The following is a 27,399-nucleotide window of genomic DNA, read 5'->3' on the forward strand; positions in this document are numbered from 1 at the left end:
CACTCACCCTTCCCCCGCACCGTCCGTACGATTGTGCCATCGATTTGTTGCCAGGCGTGGAGTTCCCGTCCAGCAGGCTGTACAACCTCTCCCGACCTGAGCGCGAATCGATGGAGACCTACATCCGGGACTCCTTAGCTGCCGGGCTGATCCGTAACTCCACCTCTCCGATGGGAGCAGGTTTCTTTTTTGTGGGCAAAAAAGATGGCGGTCTTCGTCCATGCATTGATTACCGGGGGCTGAACGAGATCACGGTTCGCAACCGATACCCGTTGCCTTTGTTGGATTCGGTGTTCACCCCCCTCCATGGAGCCAAAATCTTCACAAAGTTGGATCTTAGGAACGGCATTCAACACCCCGTTAGGTCATTTTGAGTACCTGGTCATGCCGTTCGGCCTCACTAACGCCCCCGCGACGTTCCAAGCTTTGGTTAATGACGTCTTGCGGGACTTCCTGCACCGATTCGTTTTTCATCTCCTCCAACTCCGTCGCTCCGGATCCGGCCAAGGTCGCAGCGGTGAGAGACTGGCCCCAACCTACGAGCCGTAGGAAGCTGCAACAGTTCCTCGGCTTCGCAAATTTTTACAGGAGGTTCATTAAGGGGTATAGTCAGGTAGTTAGCCCCCTGACAGCCCTGACCTCACCAAAAGTTCCCTTCACCTGGTCGGATCGGTGCGATGCCGCGTTCAGGGAGTTGAAACAGCGCTTCTCGACTGCACCTGTCTTGGTGCAGCCCGATCCTAGTCGCCAGTTTGTGGTTGAAGTGGACGCCTCTGACTCAGGGATAGGAGCCGTGCTATTCCAGAGCGGAGAGACCGATAAGGTTCTTCACCCGTGTGCCTATTTTTCCCGCAGGTTGACCCCAGCAGACCGGAACTATGACGTGGGCAATCGAGAGCTCCTTGCGGTGAAAGAGGCCCTTGAAGAGTGGAGACACCTGCTGGAGGGAGCGTCAGTGCCTTTCACGGTTTTTACTGACCACCGGAACCTGGAGTATATCAGGACCGCCAAGCGACTGAACCCCAGGCAAGCCTGCTGGTCAGTGTTTTTCGGCCGTTTTGACTTCCGGATCACCTACCGCCCCGGGACCAAAAACCAGAGATCGGATGCCCTGTCCCGGGTGCACGAACAGGAAGTCAAGACCGAGCTGTCGGATCCACCGGAACCCATCTTACCGGAGTCCACTATCGTGGCTACCCTAACCTGGGACGTGGAGAAGACCGTCCAGGAGGCCCTGGCATGGAGCCCGGATCCCGGAACAGGACCGAAAAACAGACTGTATGTCCCACCAGAGGCCAGAGCTGCCGTCCTGGACTTCTGTCACGGGTCCAAACTCTCCTGCCACCCAGGGGTGCGTAGGACCGTGGCAGTGGTCCGGCAGCACTTCTGGTGGGCGTCCCTGGAGACTGACGTCCGGGCTTACATCCAGGCCTGCACCACCTGCGCCAGGGGCAAGGCGGACCACCAGAAGGCACAGGGACTCCTACAGCCACTTCCTGTGCCTCGTCGCCCCTGGTCCCACATCGGTCTGGATTTTGTCACGGGCCTCCCGCCGTCCCGGGGGCACACCACCATTCTCACGATAGTGGACCGATTCTCCAAGGCGGCCCACTTCGTGGCCCTCCCGAAGCTCCCATCGGCCCAGGAGACGGCGGATCTCCTGGTCCACCATGTCGTCCGGCTGCATGGGATACCTACAGACATCGTTTCGGATCGTGGTCCCCAGTTCTCCTCGCAGGTGTGGAGAAGTTTCTGCCGGGAACTGGGGGCCACCGTGAGCCTCTCGTCTGGGTATCACCCTCAGACAAACGGACAGGCCGAACGGGCCAATCAAGAGTTGGAGCAAGCCCTTCGTTGTACTACCTCTGCACACCCAACGGCTTGGAGTGAACACCTGGCCTGGATCGAGTACGCGCATAACAGCCAAGTGTCCTCTGCCACCGGCCTCTCCCCGTTTGAGGTGTGTCTGGGGTACCAACCCCCTTTGTTTCCTGTGGTGGAGGGAGAGGTAGGTGTGCCCTCGGTCCAGGCCCACCTGCGGAGGTGCCGTCGGGTGTGGCGCACCGCCTGTTCGGCCTTGTTGAGGGCCCGGACGAGGGCAAAAGCCCATGCAGACCGTCGACGGTCCCCGGCCCCCGGCCCCCACATACCAGCCCGGGCAGGAGGTTTGACTATCAACCAAGGACATACCACTCCAGGTCGAGTCGCCGAAGTTAAAAGACCGCTACATCGGACCATTCACCATCCTCAGGGTCCTCAGTGCCACCGCAGTGAGGCTCCGACTCCCGGCCTCACTGCGGATCCATCCGGTCTTCCATGTCTCCAGAATAAAACCACATCACACCTCACCCCTCTGTGCACCCGGTCCGGCGCCGCCTCCTGCCCGTATTATCGACGGGGAGCCGGCTTGGACAGTACGCCGGCTCTTGGACGTCCGTCGAATGGGCCGGGGCTTTCAATATTTGGTGGACTGGGAGGGGTATGGACCCGAAGAACGCTCCTGGGTGAAGAGGAGCTTCATCCTGGACTGTGTTTGGTTGTGGCATTCACAATAGTAAAGTGTTCTAATTTAACTCCTTCTATTGTCCGTTCATTTATGCCCCCTGTTGTGGGTCCGTGTCACTACACTTTCCCAACAGACACATGGCAGCCCACCTGGAGTTTGCCAAAAGGCACCTGAAGAACTCTCAGACCATGAGAAACAAAATCCTCTGGTCTGATGAGACAAATATTGAACTCTTTGGTGTGAATGCCAGGCATCATGTTTGGAGGAAACCAGGCACCGTCTCTACAGTGAAGCATGGTGGTGGCAGCATCATGCTGTGGGAATGTTTTTCAGTGGCAGGAACTGGGAGACTAGTCAGGATTGAGGGAAAGATGAAACGCAGCAATATACAGAGACATCCTGGATGAAAACCTGCTCCAGAGTGCTCTTGACCTCAGACTGGGGCAACAGTTCATCTTTCAGCAGACAATGATCCTAAGCACACAGCCAAGATATCAAAGGAGTGGCTTCAGGACAACTCTGTGAATGTCCTTGAGTGGCTCAGCCAGAGCCCAGACCTGAATCCGATTGAACGTTTTTGGAGAGATCTGAAAATGGCTGTGCACTGACCCTCCTCATCCAACCTGATGGAGCTTGAGAAGTGCTGCAAAGAAGGATGGACAAAACTGCCCAAAGATAGGTGCACCAAGCTTGTGGCATCATATTCAAGAAGACTTGAGGCTGTATTTGCTGCCAAAGGTGCATCAACAAAGTATTGATCAAAGGGTGTGAACACTTATGTACATGTAATTTCTTAGTTTTTTTAAATTATTATTATTTTATAAATTTGCAAAAAAAAAACAAAAAAAACAAAAAAAAAATTTTTCATGTTGTCATTATGGGATGTTGTGAGTAGAATTTTGAGGGGAAAAAATAATTTACTCCATTTTGGAATACAGCTGTAACATTTCAATTTCAATTTGTTTCATTTTATATGGCGCCAAATCACAACAAAGCTGCCTCAAGGCACTACATACAAGTAAGGTTTAACCTTACCAACCCAACCCAATATACCAACATAAAATGTGGACAAAGTGAAGTGCTGTGAATAATTTCCGGATGCACTGTACTTTAATAGGCTCAGGTTTACTACAAGTTCCTCTTTTACTGTTTACTTTTCCCTTGATTACCTTTTTTCTTTCAGCTGGCACAGCTTTGTCCATGGTTGGACAGATATCAGATAGTTATAATTACACAGTTAAGTGTTAAATCTTAAATGGCACATCAAAACAATATTTGACTGTGCAACTTGGTCACTAATTTTATGTAAATGCCTTGAATCCAAAGTATAACAGCTTTTGTCTTTCATGTAGAGCAACCTTCAAGTTCCATAGAAAATGTTAAAGGACATGTCGCACCAAAATTATAACAATTTAGATTTAGGTTGTTAGTGGCCGTCCGATGATCCACCGAGATTATGTTGTGCACTTACGTGACCGATTTCAAAGTATATGGCATTTGCAGCAAACAGCTATGGAGACTTATGAAAACAAAGTACCCGTGAGTACTTGAGTGTTTCCAACAAGTGACGTAGCTACTGGAAGTGTCCCAGTGTGCGCTTCAATGGAATGTAGGTGCTAACGTTAAAAACTGATGCACAGATCAATTCTCCAGTTGACATAAGTGTGATGCTGTGTTATGATGACTCGTTTTTAAGTGAAAACTGTTGATTTTGATGCAGTCATGATAAAAGCAGCAGCCCTGAGAAGTGCACCTGTGGCCATGAGTCATAATGGCAGCCTGTCAATAACAATCTCTGCTGGAGGATCAGCTTTGAGCACAATTAATTATGAGTGTTGTTATCAATAAAATCTAAAAAAAAAAAAAAAAAACATCTGCTTCCGGGGAAAAAACATTATGGAGATGTTCATGTTCACAGTGGCAGGAGCCTCTCATCAGCTGCACAGCACGCGTGCACACACACACACACGCACACACACACATTCCAGCTCCAAATTCACACTCAAAGTAAAAAAAAAAAAAAAAGCTTCCCACAAAACACAAAAGAGGTAAAATCCTGAGCATGCCAGACTCACCTAGAGGTAGATATTTTTTCCAAATGTAAACTCCACACGATTAAAGCCCCCATGCACGCATGCGCAATAGTTGGCTGCTCCTCTGCCTTTAGTTCTCTCATGATTGTGGCACATAAAGTCCATTAACTCCTGGAAACAATGTATTCTGACTTTTTCCAATGTACATTGTAACAAATCCATCTCCCTATCAGGAAGTCTAAATCAGCATCATCCCATGTCCATGTACACAGCTTCAGTAAACCAGCATCCACACATACAGCGCATCACCACAATTTGGGTTCCAAAATCTGACACTCTGAAAAAGTTAAGCGTTTCGGGGTGAAGTGTGTCGTCTCCTGTCTGTAAATCCTCTGTAAATCCAAGCCATCACTTTCGAACGAAAGCTTAGAATCTTCGTTTTCAGATGGAGCAGGTTTCTTTCCCTTTGTGTGTCAGTCATCAGGATGTTTCTGCTTATTCTAAAATGTGTGTCACACGGCAACAAATGCCGAAAATTGATGCGTGAGACTTTTCCAGAAATGCACCTGCTAACACTCAGAGTGAGAGGAATAAAATACATCAGCGATCACTAATTATTAGCACATGTGTGTAGAGTCTTTTATGTTGTCTTGCTAACTGGGACATGAAAAGATGTGCGACATGTCCTTTTAACCAATGAGAAGAAAATATTTTTTATACATGTGAATCATATTTTGCCCTGACTGGAAAATCACTTTTTCTGCTATTAACAAGTGTCTCCATATCTGAAAGTCTGCAATCCTTTTGCTGTGGTTTTAGGTTTATGCTTAAATGTGCAAATCATTAAGGAATTATTTAAAATACTTATTCTTTCAAAAAACAAAGTAGGCCACGTAACAAAAAGCACAGGTCAAAGAGTCTGAAGAAAAGAAAAGGAACTAAAGCTGAGGTATCATTGCTGATATTTGATATCCAGATTAATAAATAGAATACCCAATTGGGGCCCCAAAATGGTTGTAATCTGTGGTAAACAGAGCATTGTAAAACGCTTCGAGCAATTGGGAAAGTTTCAGACATATTTTAAAAATTGAAGCCCTGGGTGCTAAAAGTGCTGAAGTCACATTTTTAGACAATTCAAGTTAATTCAAGTTAAGCATAGAAACATGTTTTCATTTACCTAAGTCCACATTATAAATATTGTTAACAGAAAAGGTGCCTATGTGTCTTTTCTCCATTATGCAAACAATGGGTTATCATATTCTGGTACACAAGAAGTATCCATGTCCAATGTTTCAGTGCTAAAAGTGCCTTAGTCTGAAAAGTACTTGAAAATTTCACTGTTTACTCAGGATGAAAATTTTGTCTAAATAACTAATTTTCTAACTCCAAGTGCTTTCCCAGTTTCCATGCCAGGAGTATTGAAGTACTAGCCAGGTGCAAAAAGTACCTAAGTCCTAAAACAAAAATGCCACTATCTCACAAGTGATGAGGTTTCAAAATGCTGAAAACCTGCCTGCATACAATTCAAACATCAGGCATTACTATGCAATGCATTAAAACAGAAAACACTTTTAATGGATGATTTTATGACTCGTGATATTTTCAGATTTGATTTTCTCAGAATAGGCATTTTGTGATTTCAGTATGTTTACCACCAGGCTCTTCAATGTATAACGTTGGGACATAGCATTAGCCACAAACCGTGAATATGGGATGTAATTTGTGAAGATAGGTGGTAATATTTAGCAAAAAATAAGGGCATCTTGAAATAAATCAATTCTGCTTGAATGTAGATTTGGCTGCTCAGTTATTTTGGTGCCAGGCTATAGCTTATGTTAAAATTAAAGCCTGTCAGGTTAATGCTCAGTTGACATCATTGGTTGATGTTTATTTGATGTTCAATTTATTTTTTTGACTTTTATTTATTGCCCTCTGGGCCAGAGGAAGATTGAGTTGTTCAGCTTTCTGCAGGACAGGGGAGATCAGGTGGAAGTGGGAATGACTGGACCTCTTACATCAAGTTGTAGTTCTGAGCAGTAAGGAGTGTGAGCGAAACTGGAAGAAGAAGAAGAAGAAGAAGAAGAAGAAGAAGAAGAAGAAGAAGAAGAAGAAGAAGAAGAAGAAGGGCCTTTATTATCATTGCACATACTACAAAAGTTGTCCTCTGAATTTAACCCATCCTAATTACAGTTAGACACAATCCAACCACTAGGAGCAGTGGGCAGCCACAATCTTGCGCAAGGGGTTCAACTCCAGATGTAGAGACGCTGCCTTGGTCAAGGGCAGAGAAAGGAGCAGCCCCTAAATAAACGTGTTTTTGATAGTAGAAAGAAACTAGCATGCCCTGAGGAAACCCACACAGACCTGGGAGAAACATGGAAACTCCACACAGAAAGGACCAGGCGGGAAGCAATCCCAGGACCACCTTGCTATGAGGCAACAGTGCTAACCAATAGTCCACAGTGCCACATGGGCAGGGTACATAGGCAGGCTGCTGCTCAGAAGCAAAATAACCCCCCTCAGCAACTGGTACAGAGACCACTCATGGGACTGGAACCTATTGCTTGAACGCAGAAGATACAGCAATTTTGAGAACCAAGAATAATGGGGCATTAACCTTGGGGCCGACCAGCAATCAGCACCAGGGAATTGGCCAAGAGAAATGGATTAATGCAAGATCCACAAACTTCTTAAAACCAAGGCTCTAAGAATCAAACTGCAAAGATGTATCTTCTAAATAGTGAACCTAGATTGCCTGAAGTGCACTGTGGACCAAATCCCGAGAGAAAAAAAACAGGCTCGAGTGTGAGGGAAAGATGAGATGATATTGGGGCTGGAACAGGAACACACACTGGACCTAATGTTGGGAAATAGTGGCTTGAATATAATAGAAGTTGGGTTCATGACCAGAAGGTTATAGGCACAAATGTGGATGTGTAACAGAGGCCAGCAGGTGTCGCTGTGCAGATGTCGTTAGTAAACCTCACTCCCAACAAATCAAAAGGATTCTCTGGTCACAAGGCCAGAGCCCTAGGTTTTAGCCTTCTGGTTAGAGTCCAACTCCCATGCCGAGGATCGTGAGTTCGCGTCTCGAGGGGAGCGAATAGGTGGAGTCATAACAGCACAACACAAAGTGCAGCTGCTACAGTGGTGCTGTGACCTGGATGGGAGTGAGTTTAGGGGGGTGAGTGTAACGGAGGCCAGCAGGTGTCGCTGTGCAGATGTAGTTACTAAACCTCACTCCCAACAGCTCAAAAGGATTCTCTGGTCACAAGGCCAGAGCCCTGGGTTTTAGCCTTCTGGTTAGAGAGTCCAACTCCCATGCCGAGGATCGTGAGTTCGCATCCCGTGGGGAGCGAATGGGCGAAGACATAACAACACAACACAGAGTGCAGCTGCTACAGATGTGTAAGGTGAAAACAGTAGCCTACTTGTGCGCAGCTTGCATGGCCACACTCCGATATCATTGCATACGTGTGTTTGAGAATAGGTGACTGTAACATATTATAAATCACTTTGACGCCAAGGCACCATACAGGAGCAAGGTTTAAACCTTACCCACCCCATGAGCCAAGCACATTGGTGACAGTGGTAATGATAAACTCCCTCAGGTGTTTTTTGAGTAAAGGAAGAAACCTCAACCAGACCACAATCAGTAGGGTGACCACCTATTTTGGCCATACTAACAAAATAAGACAAACACAGAATTGTCAGAACATGCAGTGATAGAAGTGGTGTAGCTAAGCAACCATATATAGTCCAGAGTTCACAATGACAGATGGCCTGCAAGGAGAACCCAGAGGTGAAGACCGGAGTCCCATGCGCACTAGTTAATAGGTGATAGAATCAATGCCAGATCAGTCATTGAAATTAGGACATTTTCCAGTTCTAACCCCAACCAAGAGCTGCTCCAAACACCCAACAAAGTGCCCTATATCCCACAAGCATGTATCTACCAGAATCCTAAATTGATTCTGATACTAAATTCATTGTAATTAACAGGGGATGGGCAACATTGTTGAATCTAGTTTGTATTGTTACATTGGACCCAAATGGTGACAAGTTTTTATTGCCACCTACCTGCCATATCTTCATTAATGATAATATTTGCTGATAGTCTAATAGCAAACAACTCAGCCACACACTGTTGTGCCTGTAGGAAATGCAGAGTCAGGCTAGCCAATGATTAAACAAATGGAAGAGCAAGAGGCCAACAGATAAGGTCAGGGGTCCCATACTATAAGTGATAAAGGTCCGGAAGGGTTCAGGTTTCCTTTGTGAAAAGTACCATCGGATTTGACTGATTAACACCACTTTGAGCAGAGGAAAGGAATTTTTTTTCTCATCAGTGAATTTACAAGGTACTTGGCCAAACCTGCTTTAAAATCCCAGAGGTCTGATGGGTTTTTGCACTGAGAAGGTCACATAGATATCTGTCATCATTTATGGTCCAGATGTTCAACGTTTGATGTAACTTGCAGTTTAGTGGAGCAGTTCACACACATGCATAATGACTTTTATTAGTTGGGTTTGGCAACAGTGGTAACTGTTGGCAACAGTTTAGTTGCAAATGATCAGCTTGTTGCACCCCAATTTTTAAAGTCATTCTAAGGTCCCAGGAAGGTCCAGTAGTGATGGTAAAATGAAACATTGCTCAAGTCAAAGTGAGAAGTTGTGGCCTAAAGGTGAGAAAAGAACCTTGTGATTGGGAAATCATAGATTTGATCCCCTAATTGGAGTTTAAAAAGTTGCAGGTGAAGAACAGGAGTTACTGTATTTGACTTTATGAAATTTCTAAGGTGTCCAAGTTGCTTCCCATGTTTATCCGAGTGCCTTTCATGGTGGTTTTGGACAGTGGTGTATCTGTATTTGTCTGACTGTTCATGGTGTGGGTGAAGTTTATACCTTGCTTGTCTATAGCACTTTGAGATCACTTATGTTGTGATTTAACACTTTATAAATAATTGAAGGGTTCAGACACAAAATCCAGTGAGTCCATTTTTAAAATGGAGAACAATGCAGTTTAAAATGGCAATTTAAAGGAAAATGCACAAATAAATAAATAAATAAAAGCTATGCGGGTAGCATGGTGGATTAGTGGTTAGCACTGTTGCCTCACAGCAAGAAGGTCATGGGATCACTTCCCACCATGGCCTTTCTGTGTGGAGTTTGCATGTTCTCCCCGTGTTTAGGTGGGTTCCTCCGGGTGCCTCGGCTTCCTCCCACATCCAAAGATATGCAACTTAGGTGGATTGGAAACTTTAAATTGTCTGTAGGTGTGCGTGCACGTGTGAATGTGTTTGTTTGTCAACATGTGGCCCTGTGACAGACTGGCGTCCTGTCCAGGGTGTACTCCGCTTCTCACCCTATGACTGCTGGAATAGGCTCCACACCCTTGCCCCACCTTTCTGGAATGTCTTTGGACACCACTGCTGTAGGATGTCCTCCTGCACCCTCTAGGTAGGACATGCTGAAGATGTTCTCCTGCACCCTGTAGGTAGGGCATGCTGAAGATGTCCTCCTGCACCCTCTTGGAAACATTGTAATACGTCCTCCTGCACCCTCTTGGAAACTTTGTAGTATGTCCTCCTGCACCCTCTTCAACACACTGTAGGATGTCCTCCTGCACCCTGTAAGTAGGACATGCTGAAGATATCCTCCTGCACCCTTTTGAACACGCTGTACTTAGGTCATCCTCTTGCACTCTCTAGGACAGTGGTTCTCAATGACCAGCTAACCTAGACATTTTCCATTTCTCCCTGCTCTGTCACAAGCTGATTAGCTTATTCAGGTGTCTGTTAGTACTTGATTGGTTACAGAGAGATATGGAAAATGTTTAGGTTAGGTGGTCCTTGAGTACTGGATTGAGAACCACTACTCTAGGACATGCTGTAGGATGTTGCCCTGTATGGCCTAGGTCATCTTCTTACTCCCTCTTGGACATGCTGTAGGATGTTGCCCTGCATCCTTTTGGCCATCTTCTTGCACCCTTCAGGACATGCTGCAGTATATCCTGTAGCTATAGAATGTTCTGTCCCCACTAGGACATCTATGACACATAGATGAAGATGACAAGTCCAGGTGCTTGTATGAAGCTCATGTTTCAGGCCTCAAACTACACTCAAACTTTCTGCAAGAACATCAAAGTGGTGATAAATACAATTAGATAATGATTTGTTAATTTCTGTATTATGGGATCTGTTCTGCAGATCAATGGTGAAATTGGATGCATCATGCTGGGCCCTTCCTGCACTTATGCCACCTATCACCTGGTGGAGTAAGTATGATTTTATTTCCCTTTAATCACATTTCATGTCACAGCTGACTGACATTTGTTTCGTCCCGTGTCCGTTTCAGTGAAAAAATCGGCCTAAATCTGAGTATTCCTGTCATCTCTGCCGGGAGCTTTGGCCTCTCATGTAACTACCAACCCAAACTGACCCGACTTCTGCCTCCAGCACGCAAGATCTCAGATTTTCTTATCAACTTCATGAATAAAACATTGCCATTTAAGGATTCTTGGAATCGGGTCTATGTTTACAAGAACAGCAATGCAAGCGAAGATTGCTTCTGGTGAGACCACCTTAGGTTTATCCAGCTCTGTTCTCTTCAGCACGTATTACTCTGACTTAGTCAATCTCCTTCTAGGTACATTAATGCCTTGGACGCCCGCTCGTCAAGCTTTGCCACAAATACAGCCAGAACAATTCTGCAAAAGGAGGACGAACTGCTGGAAAAACTCACTGTTTTGCAAAGACACAGCAACAGTGGGTATCTGCTACTGCATTCGTAAATGAACTACACAAAAAAACATTTAAAGCTGCAGTTGTGTGGGATGTTTTTACTAGCATAAATGGAACATAGCATGCATACCCATCAGTTTGTTACAGTCTACCCACAATAATGCCTCAATGTTTTTAAGCCCTTCATAACTACATGGCAGTGGGCCCCTTTAGGGAGGTCACCATGTTGCGTTGCCATGTTGATACGGTAGCCCAAAAGAGGCATACTTACTCCACCTTAAGCCCTGGTCCCACCGAATAATGAATGATGAATAATGAGCCACGTAGCATATTTTGTTTTGGTACAAGTCCAGTTATTCAACAATCGTGGGAGAATAGTGGCTCTTAGAGGCTCTTAGAGGCAGAATATTTGGCTAAAGAGGCTCATCTCTGAGCGTGGCACTAATTTTAAGAAGTTCAAAACTTAGCAAAAACACCGTGGGGCAGTTTGTGTACGGGGTACTACGTAGGACAAATGAGGATGTTAGAGGCATGTTTGTGCTGAGGACGAGGCTGTTAGAAGCCCATTATCCGACTACCTGGTGGCTATGAGGACAGGACAGGCTATTTTTGGACAGGCTATTTTGGCTCCACTCTCTCGCGCACTTCGTCGTGACAATCCCACCTGCTTTGTGCTCTGGCTGCTGTATATAAAATAATGATTTCATAGTGGATTAATCATTTTTGTCTCAGAGTTGGCTGTTGAAAACACCTCTAATCACTTCTGGAATTATAGAAGGCTGTTTCAGCTTGACTGGAACTTTTTTCCTCTCTCTTTCCTGCACTTCATGAGGTGGACAACATATTTGGAACAGTCTAAAAGGTAATTATTTGTACTTTATATATTGTAATAGCTTGGTAATACAGTTGCATGTTCATTCCTTCTTACGAGCAGCTTTAAAAGTATGTTTATCATCTCGTTATAATCAATCAGATGAGCTCTACTGTGATGCGGTGCGCTGACGCAATCACTCGCACTCACAGAGTTTTTAATTGTTCGCGCAATGTTTATATTCATGGCTCTTTATTCGAATAATAACTGAAATTTCTGACAAATCCATACATGGCTTACTATTCATGACTTTATTATTCGGTGGGACCAAAGCTTTACACATTTTACAGCGGAAACCTGAAGAAAAATAAAAAAGAAAGAAGACCTATCAGTGGTTATTTCCCCATACCCTGTTTACTGGTTGCAAATGCAAGCAAACAAGTTTGAGAAACCTAACTTTTGTGAAATGAAGGATCAGACACATTTGTTTTCACAAGTGAAGGTAAGGTAACATGGATCCACATTACTTAAAAAAGGGAAAATAAGAAGGGAAACAAAATCACGACTGGCAACAGCATAATGCAGTTTGCAACCTCACTATGATATGCCAGTAAATCCTGCACAATTTAGCTTTAAAATAGTTTTCAGTTATTTGCATTTTTGTTCTGTTCTGCCATTCATTTTTAATGATTTAATTCATTAATGTACATTTTCTTCAAACAAAACAAATGTCACAGGAGTCTGCCCCTTTGTTGTTCTGAAATCTGCAGGAAAATAATTGCTGTAAAATTAAAATATTGCCACCAATACTGCATACTTTATAGTATACTTTGTATACTACCCTATACAAAGAAATGGCTCATTGTTACAGTGAAACTCATTTGCTTATTTAAGTTTTCATCCTGTGTGGGACCAATGACGAAGTCTCTTCAATAAAGAGGAAGGCGGAACAGAGCAAGAAGGGCCCAATTCATAAAGACACCATTTTCATTCTTCTCGACATCTTCAAGTAAGCTCGGCTACAACTTTACTCTTAAGACTTTGTGCCGTTTCTTTAAAGCTCCATCAGTCATTCAATACTGAATCAGGGCTCAAAATGTGCCACAAAAAGCCACTGTGTTCCAAATAATAATCTTTATCTTCCACAAGCCAAGAGTATTACATCAATACAACATCCAGTTACGGTATGGAAGATGTCCTGGTGGTCACCCTCCCGAAGAGGATCCACAACATCACGGTGAGCTGCAGCTTGAAATTCATCAGCGGACTGATGCAAACCTTGTGTACTCTGCACACATGGGATATATCCGTGCCTATTGGTTTTTGAGATTTAGCAGAAAATTTGTGTTTCGCGCCATGTTTTTCTTGACCTTGACCTCTGTCCAATCCTTCCTTTACAATACGCTGCTTTGCTGGTGTGCAGCGTAACAAGAGCATGTAGGTGAAGATTATGCACACTGTTCTCTGGCTATTTTTTCTTCCTCTGTACGAGGTCTATTAGACAATAAACTGACCCTTTTATTTTTTTTTGAACTATATGGATTTGAATGACGTGCGATTCCATCAATCATGCTTGAACCCTCGTGCGCATGCGTGAGTTTTTTCACGCATGTCGGTGACGTCATTTCCCTGTGGGCAGGCCTTTGACATGCGCGCAAATTCGAAAAAAAACAGATTCGCCGAGTCGTCCGTTAAGGTTTCCAACGGAGGTGTTTTTCCTGTCGCGACCCCCCGCGGTCGGGTCCGGCTCGACATGCGACTCTGCCCGCACGTTCTTTCATTACAAAATGTCCGTTAACAATGGAATGTCCGAATAAACTCCTCATGCCGACTTCTTCTGAAAGTTCTCTGTTCTCTGACGACTTACTGGGTCAACAGAGCCTGAAAAGTTTTCAACTTGAAACGGCGAGACGCTGCCGCCTCGAAGCGCAGATCGCCGTCAGGTGCCGTGGGCCGTCCTTACGGCGACACTACCAGACCAAAATCTCTCATCAGCCGTTAAAATTTTTACCGAAAACCAGCTGAATTTATCAAATGGTGTCCACTTAGTTGTGCCTTACAGTTTTGAAAAAATTTTGATCAAACAAAGCAGCAGTCTCTGAGCCATTCCTAAACAATGAAAAAAACGACGAGAGGGTGGGCGACTCCTCAATCAAAGACTGCCCACAGGCGAATGACGTAATCGACAGGCGTGAAAAAACTCTCGCATGCCCACGAGGGTTCAAGCATGTCTGATGTAATCAGACGTGATTCAAATCCATATGGTTTTTGAAAAAAATAATAAGGTCGGCTACTTTTCTAATAGACCTCGTATATCACTTTGACCTGCAGATTAATGACTATGTTGCTGGATATCATGATGGGGTTTTGCTGTTTGGCCAAGTGGTGAGAGAGAAGAAACTCCAAAAGCAGCACAACAGGGCGTCAACCGATGTATCGCTGGTTTATAAAGAGTTTGGGAGCACCTCTTTTTACGGTACAGATTGTACAACATTTAACTTATGTTGGCTTGATGTCAGCAACACAATGGTTGGCCATACTGTCAAACAAAGGTCAATGCTGTGTAGTCCCGCTCCGAAAATTGTTACAGATCCAGAAATGCAAATCAAAGTTGAAATTATTAAATAAAGTATTTTAATAATTCATAGTGTTTTGCAAGCATTTCAGGTAGATTTAATTTGCCCAGTGTGCTTTTTGTTCTATGAAAAGCAGGACTGTAGGTATCGCATGTGTTAACTAGCAATAAAGTGGCATTAAAATTTAAAACACAATATTCCATAAAAAGAAGGAGTGCAAAAACAAAGAAACAAACAAAAAAACGACAAAGAAACAAAGACCCAACAGTATTTAAGAAAAGACATTTTGAAAATAACATTTTGGGAATCAGTTTTTCTGAGACAAAAACAAACAAACAAAAACATGCCATTTCAGAATGAACCTTCCCTTGAATATTCTATCGGACAAAATTCTTCTGGGCTCCACTGTGATTGTGAATGAAAACAATGCAGCATTTGTTCCGATTCTGGCTGAGAACACAGCTTTACTTTTGTTTTTGAAAGAGTTGCCAGGTATATGCTTTATAATTCAGGCAGTTGCCAGGTCTGCACTTTATAAACCAGCCTGATAGGAGGCATGATGGAGTAAACCCTTTCATTTCATTTTTGCACTTCTTCTGAATGGTGGGCGATCGTAATAGAATGGTACCCTGTAGAATAGGGGTGTAATAAAATACTTAAAAAAAAAAAAAAAACAGTGAGTAACTGCATTCTGCGAACTCTTAGTTACGATCAGACGTATAAGAGGCGGAGTCACTGGGCTTAGCTACTGTCACTCAAAGCAACCATGCCCATAATTATGCAGAACTATGTGGCTTAAAACATCTGAAACTAAAGTGTTAGAAAAAAATGTCATATATAGAGACCAAAACTGGTTTTTGTACCAGGCTATTAACATTTATTTCTGCTCCAAAGTCTGTGCTCAGCCTAAGTCCAGTCCAATTACTGCCAGGGTCTTCAAATTCACAGGGAACATTCTTGGTACACAGACCTTGGACAATTTCAAAGATAGCTAACCTTGACCTATTTTAAGAGGTCAAAAGGTCACATTCTGTTTCCTATTTTTATCCTCATACTAATTAGGGTATTTTAGCATTGTGTTATATTTGAGGATGCAGATACTGGGTCACTGGGTGCAAAAATGAGGGGAATCAATGATGCTTTGTGTGTTTTTTCAGACCCCTTGTTTCTTAATGTTAAACAAACAACTAAGATAACAAAAACAAATTTCTGGATCCGTCCACTGATAATCAATTATTTTGCATAACTCTAATAGGCATCTCCTAGTCTAATCCAAACCAAAGACGTGTGGACTACATATCTGTGATTTTATTTTTAAATGGATTCACTTTGCAAATCTAACCATTACATCTGCATTTAAGATTTATTTATTTCTCTTTGCAGGTTTGGGAGGACATTATGTGCTTGATGAGTACGGAGACAGGGATGTTAACTTATCAATAATTTATACATCAAAAACCACCAAGCAGGTGAGGCTTCCTTCAGTCATTACCATGGTTACAGATTCAACTAAACATCACAGCTTTTGTATTTCACCATAGAGCTCTGCTAATGTTCTCTCTCCTTTCCAGTACGAGATCCTAGGTGTATTTGATACATCACTGAATGAAACCAACGTAAGAGATTCAAACCCTGAGTTACCCTGGGACGGCAACCGTTTACCTAAAGATAAGACCCAATATGAATCAGGTAACACATACACACTCACAAATAGTTTAATACAAATTTAGTCAGAGTGTACATCTGAGTAAAAGTAGAGCGCAGACCAGGGGAAGGAACAGTTCAAATCTAGATCTCTACACAGATTTGGTCCAAACTGCATGTAGAAAATCAGTCATGTGACACACAACACCTTCAGGGATTATCAGAATAGACATAATAGTTTTTCCAGTATTTAATTTTTTTAATTATCTGTACAGTGTCAAAACATACTTACCTTTGCCAAGGATTAGCTAGGTGACAAGATTTTGAGCCAGATCTACTCAACAAAAATATAAACGCAACACTTTTGGTTTTGCTCCCATTTTGTATGAGATGAACTCAAAGATCTAAAACTTTTTCCACATACACAATATCACCATTTCCCTCAAATATTTTTCACAAACCAGTCTAAATCTGTGATAGTGAGCACTTCTCCTTTGCTGAGATAATCCATCCCACCTCACAGGTGTGCCATATCAAGATGCTGATTAGAAACCATGATTAGTGCACAGGTGTGCCTTAGACTGCCCACAATAAAAGGCCACTCTGAAAGGTGCAGTTTTATCACACAGCACAATGCCACAGATGTCGCAAGATTTGATGGAGCGTGCAATTGGCATGCTGACAGCAGGAATGTCAACCAGAGCTGTTGCTCATGTATTGAATGTTCATTTCTCTACCATAAGCCGTCTCCAAAGGCGTTTCAGAGAATTTGGCAGTACATCCAACCAGCCTCACAACCGCAGACCACGTGTAACCACACCAGCCCAGGACCTCCACATCCAGCATGTTCACTTCCAAGATCGTCGGAGACCAGCCACTTGGACAGCTGCTGAAACAATCAGTTTGCATAACCAAAGAATTTCTGCACAAACTGTCAGAAACCGTCTCAGGGAAGCTCATCTGCATGCTCGTCATCCTCATCGGGGTCTCGACCTGACTCCAGTTCGTTGTTGCAACTTCGCACAGCCATTGAAGAGGAGTGGACCAACATTCCACAGGCCACAATTGATAACCTGATCAACTCTATGCGAAGGAGATGTGTTGCACTGCATGAGGCAAATGGTGGTCACACCAGATACTGACTGGTATCCCCCCCCCCCAATAAAACAAAACTGCACCTTTTAGAGTGGCCTTTTATTGTGGGCAGTCTAAGGCACACCTGTGCACTAATCATGGTGTCTAATCAGCATCTTGATATGGCACACCTGTGAGGTGGGATGGATTATCTCAGCAAAGGAGAAGTGCTCACTAACACAGATTTAGACTGGTTTGTGAAAAATATTTGAGGGAAATGGTGATATTGTGTATGTGGAAAAAGTTTTAGATCTTTGAGTTCATCTCATACAAAATGGGAGCAAAACCAAAAGTGTTGCGTTTATATTTTTGTTGAGTATATATGATCTAGATATGGGACATAGAAAGTGGCAGCACGGTGGATTAGTGGTTAGCACTGTTGCCTCACAGCAAGAAAGTCATGGGTTCGATTCCCACCTGTGGCCTTTCTGTGTGGAGTTTGCATGTTCTCCCTGTGTTTGCATGGATTTCCTCCCACATTTAAAGACATGCAGGTTAGGTGGACTGGAAACTTTATAATTGTCCAGGTCTCCCTAGCAAAAGAGGTCTTGATCTCAATGGGACTAACCTGCTTAAATAAAGGTTACATTAAATTTAAAACGTTTGGTGTCCGGATTGTGCAGCACCGAGTCAGACAGCCACCGAGCTACATTTACCGCTTTCACTATTGGCTTGTAAAATATGAAATCGTTCTTTGTGTGATTGAATAAAGAATTAAACCTCTTGAAACTCCAATGTGCTGTCATATGATGGAAGAGACATCTCCATGTCAATAAACTGTTGAGGGTGAACTGTGACTCTCATTCCTATGAATAACTAATGAGGCTGACAGGAATACTGGTTTTGTTAATCCTTAATAAAATACCAGCTGACACCATGGACACCATGTAATAATACGTCCCAATTCTAATGAAGTTGGAATGTTGTGTGAAATGTAAATAAAAACAGAATGCAATGATTTGCAAATCCTCTTCAGCCTATATTCAATTGAATACACCACAAAGTCAAGATATTTAATGTTCAAACTGATAAACTTTATTGTTTTGTGCAAATATTTGCTCATTTTGAAATAGATGCCTGCAACACGTTTCAAAAAAGCTGGGACAGTGGTATGTTTACCACTGTGTTACATCACCTTTCCTTCTAACAACACTCAATAAGTGTTTGGGAACTGAGGACACTAATTGTTGAATCTTTGTAGGTGGAATTCTTTCCCATTCGTGCTTGATGTATGACTTCAGTTGTTCAACAGTCCGGGGTCTCCGTTGTCGTATTTTGTGCTTCATAATGCGCCACACATTTTCAATGGGCAACAGGTCTGGACTGTAGGTAGGCCAGTCTAGTATCCGCACTCTTTTACTATGAAGCCACGCTGTTGTAACACGTGCAGAATGTGGCTTGGAATTGTCTTGCTGAAATAAGCAGGGACATCCCTGAAAAAGACGTTGCTTGGATGGCAGCATGTGTTGCTCCAAAGCCTGGATGTACCTTTCAGCATTGATGGTACCATCACAGATGTGTAAGTAGCCCAAGCTATGTGTGGTGCATATTTTGGAATCTGTACATATAATTTTGAAAACCCAAAATAAATTACAACTTCTGCACAGAATTATTCTTTTTTCTATTACATTTCAAAGAAAAGATTACAAGCCCAATGTCTACACTCTAAAACAATGCAGCTGCATTTAGTTATGTCCACTTGCTAACTCTCTTTAACATAAAGTGCTCTTGCAAATTTTTGATGTTGAACTCAACTTTATAAGTTGAGTTGAGTTGTAAAGTTGAGTTCAACATCAAAACTTGTAAGAGCTCTTTATGTTAAAAAGAGGTAGCAAGTGAACATAATGCAGCTACAATGTTTTAGAGTGTATGATAATGAGTGCACTTTATGTAAATGTCTGAACACACCTGTAACTCATATATTATAATTATTTGGGCTTGTTTGGATATTTTGGAAGAGGGTATTAGGTGGACTCTCTAAGTGGAGCTTCTGGATCTGTTTCATAGGATTATTTTCATTATTTCAACCATGCACTTCAACAACTTTCATATATATGTAAGCTTGCCAGAATCATACATACCCCTCGGCACCTCTTGTGTAATTTCATGTTAATATTTGTGGTTGTGTGTGCTTTCAGACATAAGTACACAGAAAATCATCATGATCGTCTTGAGTGTCACCGTTGTCGTGATGACCGGCATCGCTCTCATCTTCTACAGGTAAACAGCAGCTGTGTTTGACAGCGGCACCACAGGTGCTACGTGTGACACCGTACTGTAGGTTTCACTTTGAGAAAGCTGATAGGACGTGTAGAGTATCATGTGACTGAAATCACAGATGTACAGTGGGGAAAATAAGTATTTGATCCACTGTCAGTTTTGCAGGTTTTCTACCTACAAAGAAGGAGAGGTCTGTAATTTTTATCGTAGGTACTCTTCAACTTTGAGAGACATAATCTAAAAAAAATATCCAGAAAATATCCAGAAGCCCTCCTATTCTGCCCTCTTTACCTGTATTAATTGCAACTGTTTGAACTTGTTACCTGTATAAAGACACCTGTTCACACACTCAATCAATCACACTCCAACCTGTCCACCATAGCCAAGACCAAAGAGCTGTCTAAGGACATCAGGGACAACACTGTAGACCTGCACAAGGCAACACAACACAAATACAAGATGACTGTCAATCTCCCTCGGTCTGGGAGTCCATGCAAGATCGCACTTTGTGTGGTAAGGATGATTCTGAGAAAGCTCAGAACTACACGGGAGGACCTGGTCAATGATCTGAAGAGAGCTGGGACCACAGTCACAAAGATTACATTAGTAACACACGATGCCGTCATGGCTTAAAATCCTGCAGGGCAGCAAGGTCCCCCTGCTCAAGCCAACACATGTCCAGGCCCGTTTGAAGTTCACCAGTGACCATCTGGATGATCCAGAGGAGGCATGGGACCGACGCCGTTGTATACAACGGCTAAGACCAAGCTTTACTAAATTATAAATAACGTTTTAATGATATGAGATAGAAACTTACTTTTTTGCTGAAAAGTTAACTCTGCGGACTTTCGAGTCAGCCATCGGCCATCTTTGTACTCCTCATAGAAGCTGTGTGATGACGTCCGCAATGTGAGTGTCCAATCGGAACTGGTTCAACGTCAGATGGTTTTTCAAAATCCAATCGTAGGGCAGATTTACCTCACGTGAAAAGCCAAAGATCGTTTTCAGGAGTGATATGTTACTACTTGGCCCGTTTGAATAGCCCCCTGGGTGCTCCAATGAGTACATACTATTGGTCTCCAATGCGCCCTGTGCCATTACGCACAGCAATCAGTGAAAGCTGACGGAGCAGACGGAGAGCCTCTGATGACAATCTCACATGCTCAAACAAAGAGTGTGTAACTATCAGGATTGTGCCACTAGTTTGCATGTGAATGTTATTGGATAACTCTGTTGCTTTCTCGGTGTAAAGCACTGTTTACCATATCAGTGGAGCAAGGGGGAGGGCCACTCCTCAGGCTGTAAAGAGCCAAAGTGGGCCAAAGTGTGAATGAAAGCTGCTTTGGGAGCAGCATGGAACACTCCAAAACACAGTAGAAGTAGATGTTTGTGATGTAACCTTTGTGTAATAGCAGACAGAAATTGCTTTGAGATGAATCAAACAAAACACATAGACCATTTTATATATATTGTTCACAACGTGCATTTGTGTTTATTGTTTGAACCTTTTTGTTGTACAGTCTTTCACACAAGACATCAAATTACCTTTATAAAGTGTAAAAACAGTTGTTTATTATAGTTTGCTGTGTGTTTTGAATAAATGTGTGTGGAAAATTATTTTCCACTTTACTTTTTCCTTTCTTATTTCTGATTGTAAACCTTTATTACACTTATAAAACACAACAAAAGCATATATATTATGAAAGCACAGTTTGTCCTGAGAAAAAAGAGACATAAAACTTGATTGTGGGATGCAGGGAGAACTGTTAACAGCAATAATAAAACATTTATGCCATGCGAGTGAACTGTCTAAAAAAATCCCCTTTGTGTGTCTGTGTGTGTGTGTTCCAGCATGCACAGTGGCAAAAATGTGCATACCTGTTGTTTTAGCATTGTTAGAAATCCATTCATATGCATTAATAGGGGCATAAGGATGTCCCCCTTTACACCCCCCATCCGCCCCAACCTGAAATTCAAGAAAACTAATTTAAAATTACAGCTGCTTACTGTAACTTAAAGTCGGCCAGTACTGCAATTTTTTTACAGTAATAAGCTGTAGTATGTTACAGTAGGAACACTGTAGAATAACAGTACAGTACCCTACTGGGAGGTGATGTCTAGTGGTTAAGGCGTTTGGCTTGAGACCAGAAGATCCTCGGTTCAAATCCCAGCCTGACTGGAAAATCACTAAGGGCCCTTGGGCAAGGTCTTTAATCCCCCATTGCTCCCGGTGTGTAGTGAGTACCTTGTATGGCAGCACCCTGACATCGGGGTGAATGTGAGGCATTATTTGTAAAGCGCTTTGAGTGTCTGATGCAGATGGAAAAGCGCTATATAAATGCAGAACATTTACCATTTTTACTGGTAACTCCAGCTGGGTTGTTTGTCAGTCAGTTACCCCTATCTGCTGTGGTCAGGATCACCACAGCAGATCCAGTACTGATCCACATTGGGGTTTGGTACAAGTTTTAAGATGGATTCCCTTCCTGATACAACTCCATATTACATGGCGAATGGGCAAGGGTGGTCTTGAACCAGGAATGAGCTGCTCTGGAAACAAGCACACTAACCGCTTGGTTATTTCGTCTTGCCATGTTCTGGGGTCATCCGAGGAACCAAAAAAAAAAAAAAGAAAAAAGTTGGATTAGTTTTGCTGGAGTGCATGAAGGGCTTGGAACTACCTCCCCAACTACCTGGTTTTCCAGTCATTAAATTAGTTATTTTTTAGGGCCTTTTTTTTTTTTTTTTTTTACATTAAATTAACACTGTAGCTTCATTAATCCAGCAAAGAGCAAACAGCAGTGAGACCAAATGAATCAGCTTGTCAGGAATTGGGAACTTGTGGCACAGAAGGTGGAGGACACAAATGCAGACCCACAGGAAACTCACAGAAGAACTTTATCAGGAGGCAGGGCAGTGGTTTGGTACACAAGTTGGCAGACAGCAAAAGTGGAGGTACAAGCAGGCGTGAGACAAAGGCGTGGTCAAAAAACGAGCAGGGTTCAGTAACATGGAGAGATGAAGTACTTGGGCTGAGGCAACAGCAGATCCGAAAGACAAAGCAAGGTCAGTACATGACAAGGCAAAAACAGGACTAGACAAAAAGGCTGGGACGTGGATACAAATGATCGCAATGAACTGGCGAGGTGGTGCTGAACTCAAAAGACTTAAATAAGGCAGGTGGTAAATTAGAGAACAAGACACAGGTGTGCAGAAGGTGCTGGAAGGGGGCGTGGCCGGGGAAGACAAAGGCAAGTGCAAGAGAGTGGAGTAGGACAAAAGCAAAATGAACTGGGGCAAGATACTAAAGTGACAGAAAACCCAACAGTGCAAAATGTGACATACTTGACGAACCATAATAAATGCGAACAAACATAAAGGGGCAAAACTAAGAACTGAGGTGGCGAGTCAACAGTGGAAAACCAGAAAACTAATGATAATAACTAAACTAGAGAGGACCTGATACGGAAAGTGAATACAATAAACATGACAAAACAGACTAATGACTGAATAGGAAATAAATGATGAACAAAACAAAACCAGAGACTACAGAATACAGGTAATGTAAAGAAAAACTAAATCACAAATAAATGTTAAACAGAGAATTAAATCTAGAACGAAAGCATTACATAAAGTAAAGAAATGAACAGAACCAAACCAATACTTAACTGACAATGCATAAAGATATGAAAAATAAAATCATAAAAATCCTCAGCGTAAGTCTAGACCGAAATAAGGGGAAAACCCAGACATGAACCCCGGGCTGGGGCAGATCCTGACACAGCTGGGCAATGCAGATCTCAAAAACCTCTGTAGATCTTCTCTCATTTTCAGTATAGGAAGAAAACTTGCATTACAAGATGTTACTGCATAATTACACAAAACTTTAGAGTCTATAAAAGTTTATAACTGTTCAAATGCCCTGGCAGTGGGTCACCCCTCTGAGTCTGGTCTGCTTGAGGTTTCTTCCTCAGTATCATCAGGGGGAGTTTTTCCTTACCACTGTCACCTGTGTGCTTGCTCTAGGGGTTGGTAAGGTTAGACCTTACTTGTGTGAAGCGCCTTGAGTCAGCTTGGTTGTGATTAGGTGCTATATAAATGTAATAAATTGAATTGAATTGAGTACTGGAATGATTCAGATTCCTCAGAAAAAAGAAACTGTTTAGGATCAGTTGTCATTTTTCTGTTCACGTGAATAAATTAATCCCTCTTTTGACTGTTTATGTGTGTGTGTGTGTGTGTGTGTGTGTGTGTGTGTGTGTGTGTGTGTGTGTGTGTGTGTATAACCTTGCAGGAAAAATAGGAAGGAGCGGTTTATGCAGAAGAAGTGGTCTCACATCGACCCTCACCTTATTGGACCACTGGACGAGAAGGAAGTCTCGCTGATGGTAATCTGCCTCGTCTCTCAGCTGTCTGTCAGTGCAAACCTTTCCCTACAGGCTGAATATAGCACGAAGATTAGATCATATTAAATAAAAAACAAGCTGCAAGAAACAATGCAAGTAGAGGAGTTAAAGCAAAATAAAAATATGACACAATGCTAAAGGGTGATTCTTTAACTACGGGCACTATTGGCCTTGTAAATGTAATTTCCACCACACCATTGCCTTACAATATAAAGCATCTTGGGGCAACTGTTTGTTGTGATTTGGCGCTATATACATGTGCTCTGATGTCACTGTTTATCTCCATAGAAACTACCCAAACAATCTTTCATACAAACTGTTTAAAGGGACATTACAGTGTTGTGGTGGAAATTACGGAAATAGGTGGGACAACTACATTTTGTTTAAAAAAATCACAACAGTTGTATGACATTGAATACCCCAATTATGTTTTGATTATTTTACTGATATTTTATTCAGAGATATTTTAAAACATTAGAAAAAATGTTTTTTTTACCATTCATTTTTATCATTGAAGATCAAAGGTCTGGGTGTGGGACAAGCACAAAACGGCAATATTTGCATATAATGATGCTGAAAAAAGGTGAAAAAGTCATCATAGACTACTAGAACAAATTTCTTAACACACTTTCATTGTAAAGATAACTATAAAAGTGTGAAATTTCCCCTTTTTTTTCTGTTTTTCATACAATATGATCAAAGGACATAATAAGTGCCCGTAGTCTAAGAATCACCCTAAAATACCCTGGCCGTATGAGCATTGCGTTCTTTATAATTTGCAGTTGTTAATTATTTCCATCCTATTGTCTTATGTACAGTGGGTACATGTTCAAATCAAATCATCATTTGTTCATGTTGTGCAAATCAAGGAATTATTGTAAATCACCATCTGTGCATTTGCAGTTATTAATGAGACAAATTTAACTCCATAGGAAGTTGGCTTTGAGTTAGCTGTTCTCTGTTTTGTGTAACAGATCGATGATGTCAAGAGGAAGGACAGCATGTGCCACATTCATCGAGGACGTTATGACAAAAGGTTTCTTCTACATGCCACAAATTTATAAGAAATAATCACAGAATAATGTCATAAAAACTGACTACTAATGTGTGACATTTTTGAGGTCAGTTTGTGCAAACCTGAAAAATCTCTCTTTCCAAATCTTAGCCTGTAATCCTGAAAGAACTGAAACTAGATGGAGACTTCACAGAAGACCAGAAGATGAGCTAAACATGGTGAGACTGTACTCTCAATTTCTACATTTTTACAAGTTAAAAAAAAAAAAAAATCTACAGAGGCTCAAACATGTCAGCGACTGCAGGCAAAGAAATAAATCATTATTTTTTGTATTGCTTATTTTCTGTATGGATTAAACATGGTGGAAGGGTTGTGTGTTTGAATAGAATACGATTATGATTTTATTACAAATAATTGTGCAGTTGTGCTAAATTTCCAACAGGATATTAAAACCATTACAAGAGAAGCAGAAGATATATAATGATGTGATACAACATGATGAGGGTAAAATGGTGCAATTTTTTTTTGACAGAATAGAAAAGCTACATCACCATGTATTATGGTATTATTGAATCACAAAGAAATAATTTGAATGAATCAGTCAGAAACACGTCAGTGGTGGGTGTGCATTCTCTGAGTGCCCAGCAGGTGCACTGTTTGATCTCAAGCCTCTGACCTCAACACCTCCACATCTGTACTTAACAAACCCTCCAATATAACAGCAAATCTGGGTGACATGAACACAGATTTGGTACCATACAGTGGCAGATGGATGATACTCTTCAGTGTCAGGCTTTCATTATCTCCCTACCAACAAATACGAGTTTTTGCTCACCTTATTTCCTCCTTCATATTTTCTGATTTCAGCTCCTGCGTATCGATTACTACAACCTGACAAAGTTCTATGGCACAGTGAAGTTTGAATATGGTGTGTTTGGGGTGTTTGAGCTCTGTCAGAGGGGTTCCCTCAGGGTAAGAGCAAATCATCACACTCAAACTACTTCCGATGGTTTTTATATATGAAATAATGTTGACGTTCTGTAAGATTTCAGTAGTGATATCAGTGCTACAGATACTGGTGGATGCTATCCAGTTAGAGGGTAACACTAATTGAGCTCATTATGCTGCTGCCTCTGCAAGAAGGTTATGGTTTTGGCCATCTTTTTATCTGTTAGAAAGTCCTGCTAAGTGGGCTGGGTGTTGGGTAGAGTTGTGGAGATGACGACTTTGGTGCCTCTGTTGCAGTGTAAACGTTCACTGACTGAATTTGCTGATGATGTTTTAATCATTGCGGAATCTTGGCTATCCTAATTGCAGCAAGTTGAATAAGGAGTCAGAGTGTCTTGGTTTGTCATGTTCCTGGATCAAATCCAAGATCCAGGTTTCAGTGACAACCTGGACTTGGTCATTAGACGTGTATCTGGCAAAAGTGTCAGAGTTATAGAGCAATGATGTTCATGTCTCTGGATCCTCAGCTTTTGAGATTAATTTACCAACCATTTGTCTTAAAAGAACTATGAGGTCTGTCAATAAAGTATCGTACCTTTTTATTTTTTTCAAAAACTATATGGATATCATTCATATGTTTTTACGTCAGACATGCTTGAACCCTCGTGTGCATGCGTGAGTTTTTCCACACCTGACGGTGACGTCATTCGCCTGTGGGCACGCCTTGGGAAGGAGTGGTCCCACCCCCTCGTCGGATTTCATTGTCTGGAAATGGCAGAATGAAAAGGACTTTTTTCCATCAGAATTTTTTCAGAAGCTGTTAGAGACTGGCACCTAGAAACCATTCGAAACATTTATCTGGCTTTCGGTGAAAAGTTTACGGGCTTCACAGAGAATAAGGACTTTTACTACAGCTTTAAGGACGGCTTTAAGGACGGTCGGTGCGCCACGCTCCGAGCTGCGACGACGAGGCACAAACCACTGGATCATTTCTAAAGGGATGGCTCTGTGGATACGAGACCATCGTGTGCTCTTTCTCTGGTTATCACAAGAGCTGGACATCAGCCATTTTCCGGCAGATTTCACTTTTAACAAGAGATTTTGTCATGGAAAGCCGCGCGGAGGCTTCGCGCGTCACGACCGATTCGCTGATGAAGCGAGACAAAGGAACACCTCCGTTTCGGAGTGTTAGAGGACAAGTTGGGACATGTCTATCTTGGCTTTCAGTGCTTACCAGTCAAGTGAGTATAAGAGAAATTGTGGAGAGCTGGGTATGTCCCAACTTGTCCTCTAACACTCCGAAACGGAGGTATTCCTTTGTCTCGCTTCAACAGCGAATCGGTTGTGATGCGCGAAGCCTCCG

At 42.5% G+C, this 27,399-nt stretch overlaps 1 protein-coding gene across 1 annotated transcript in view; it reads left to right on the forward strand.

Moving 5' to 3' along the window:
* The window catches only part of gucy2c (guanylate cyclase 2C), a 61,547-nt gene that overhangs the window by 10,913 nt on the left and 23,235 nt on the right, over positions 1 to 27,399 (forward strand). The window contains 14 exon segments of the mRNA XM_034191149.1: positions 10,749 to 10,816; positions 10,897 to 11,112; positions 11,188 to 11,306; positions 12,988 to 13,102; positions 13,243 to 13,330; positions 14,425 to 14,569; positions 16,053 to 16,138; positions 16,241 to 16,358; positions 19,586 to 19,667; positions 23,962 to 24,055; positions 25,048 to 25,108; positions 25,237 to 25,290; positions 25,293 to 25,306; positions 25,956 to 26,060. Of these exon segments, the coding sequence (XP_034047040.1) occupies positions 10,749 to 10,816; positions 10,897 to 11,112; positions 11,188 to 11,306; positions 12,988 to 13,102; positions 13,243 to 13,330; positions 14,425 to 14,569; positions 16,053 to 16,138; positions 16,241 to 16,358; positions 19,586 to 19,667; positions 23,962 to 24,055; positions 25,048 to 25,108; positions 25,237 to 25,290; positions 25,293 to 25,306; positions 25,956 to 26,060 (1,365 nt within the window).

Source organism: Thalassophryne amazonica, chromosome 16, assembly GCF_902500255.1.
Source record: "Thalassophryne amazonica chromosome 16, fThaAma1.1, whole genome shotgun sequence".
NCBI classification, from domain to species: Eukaryota; Metazoa; Chordata; class Actinopteri; order Batrachoidiformes; family Batrachoididae; genus Thalassophryne; species Thalassophryne amazonica.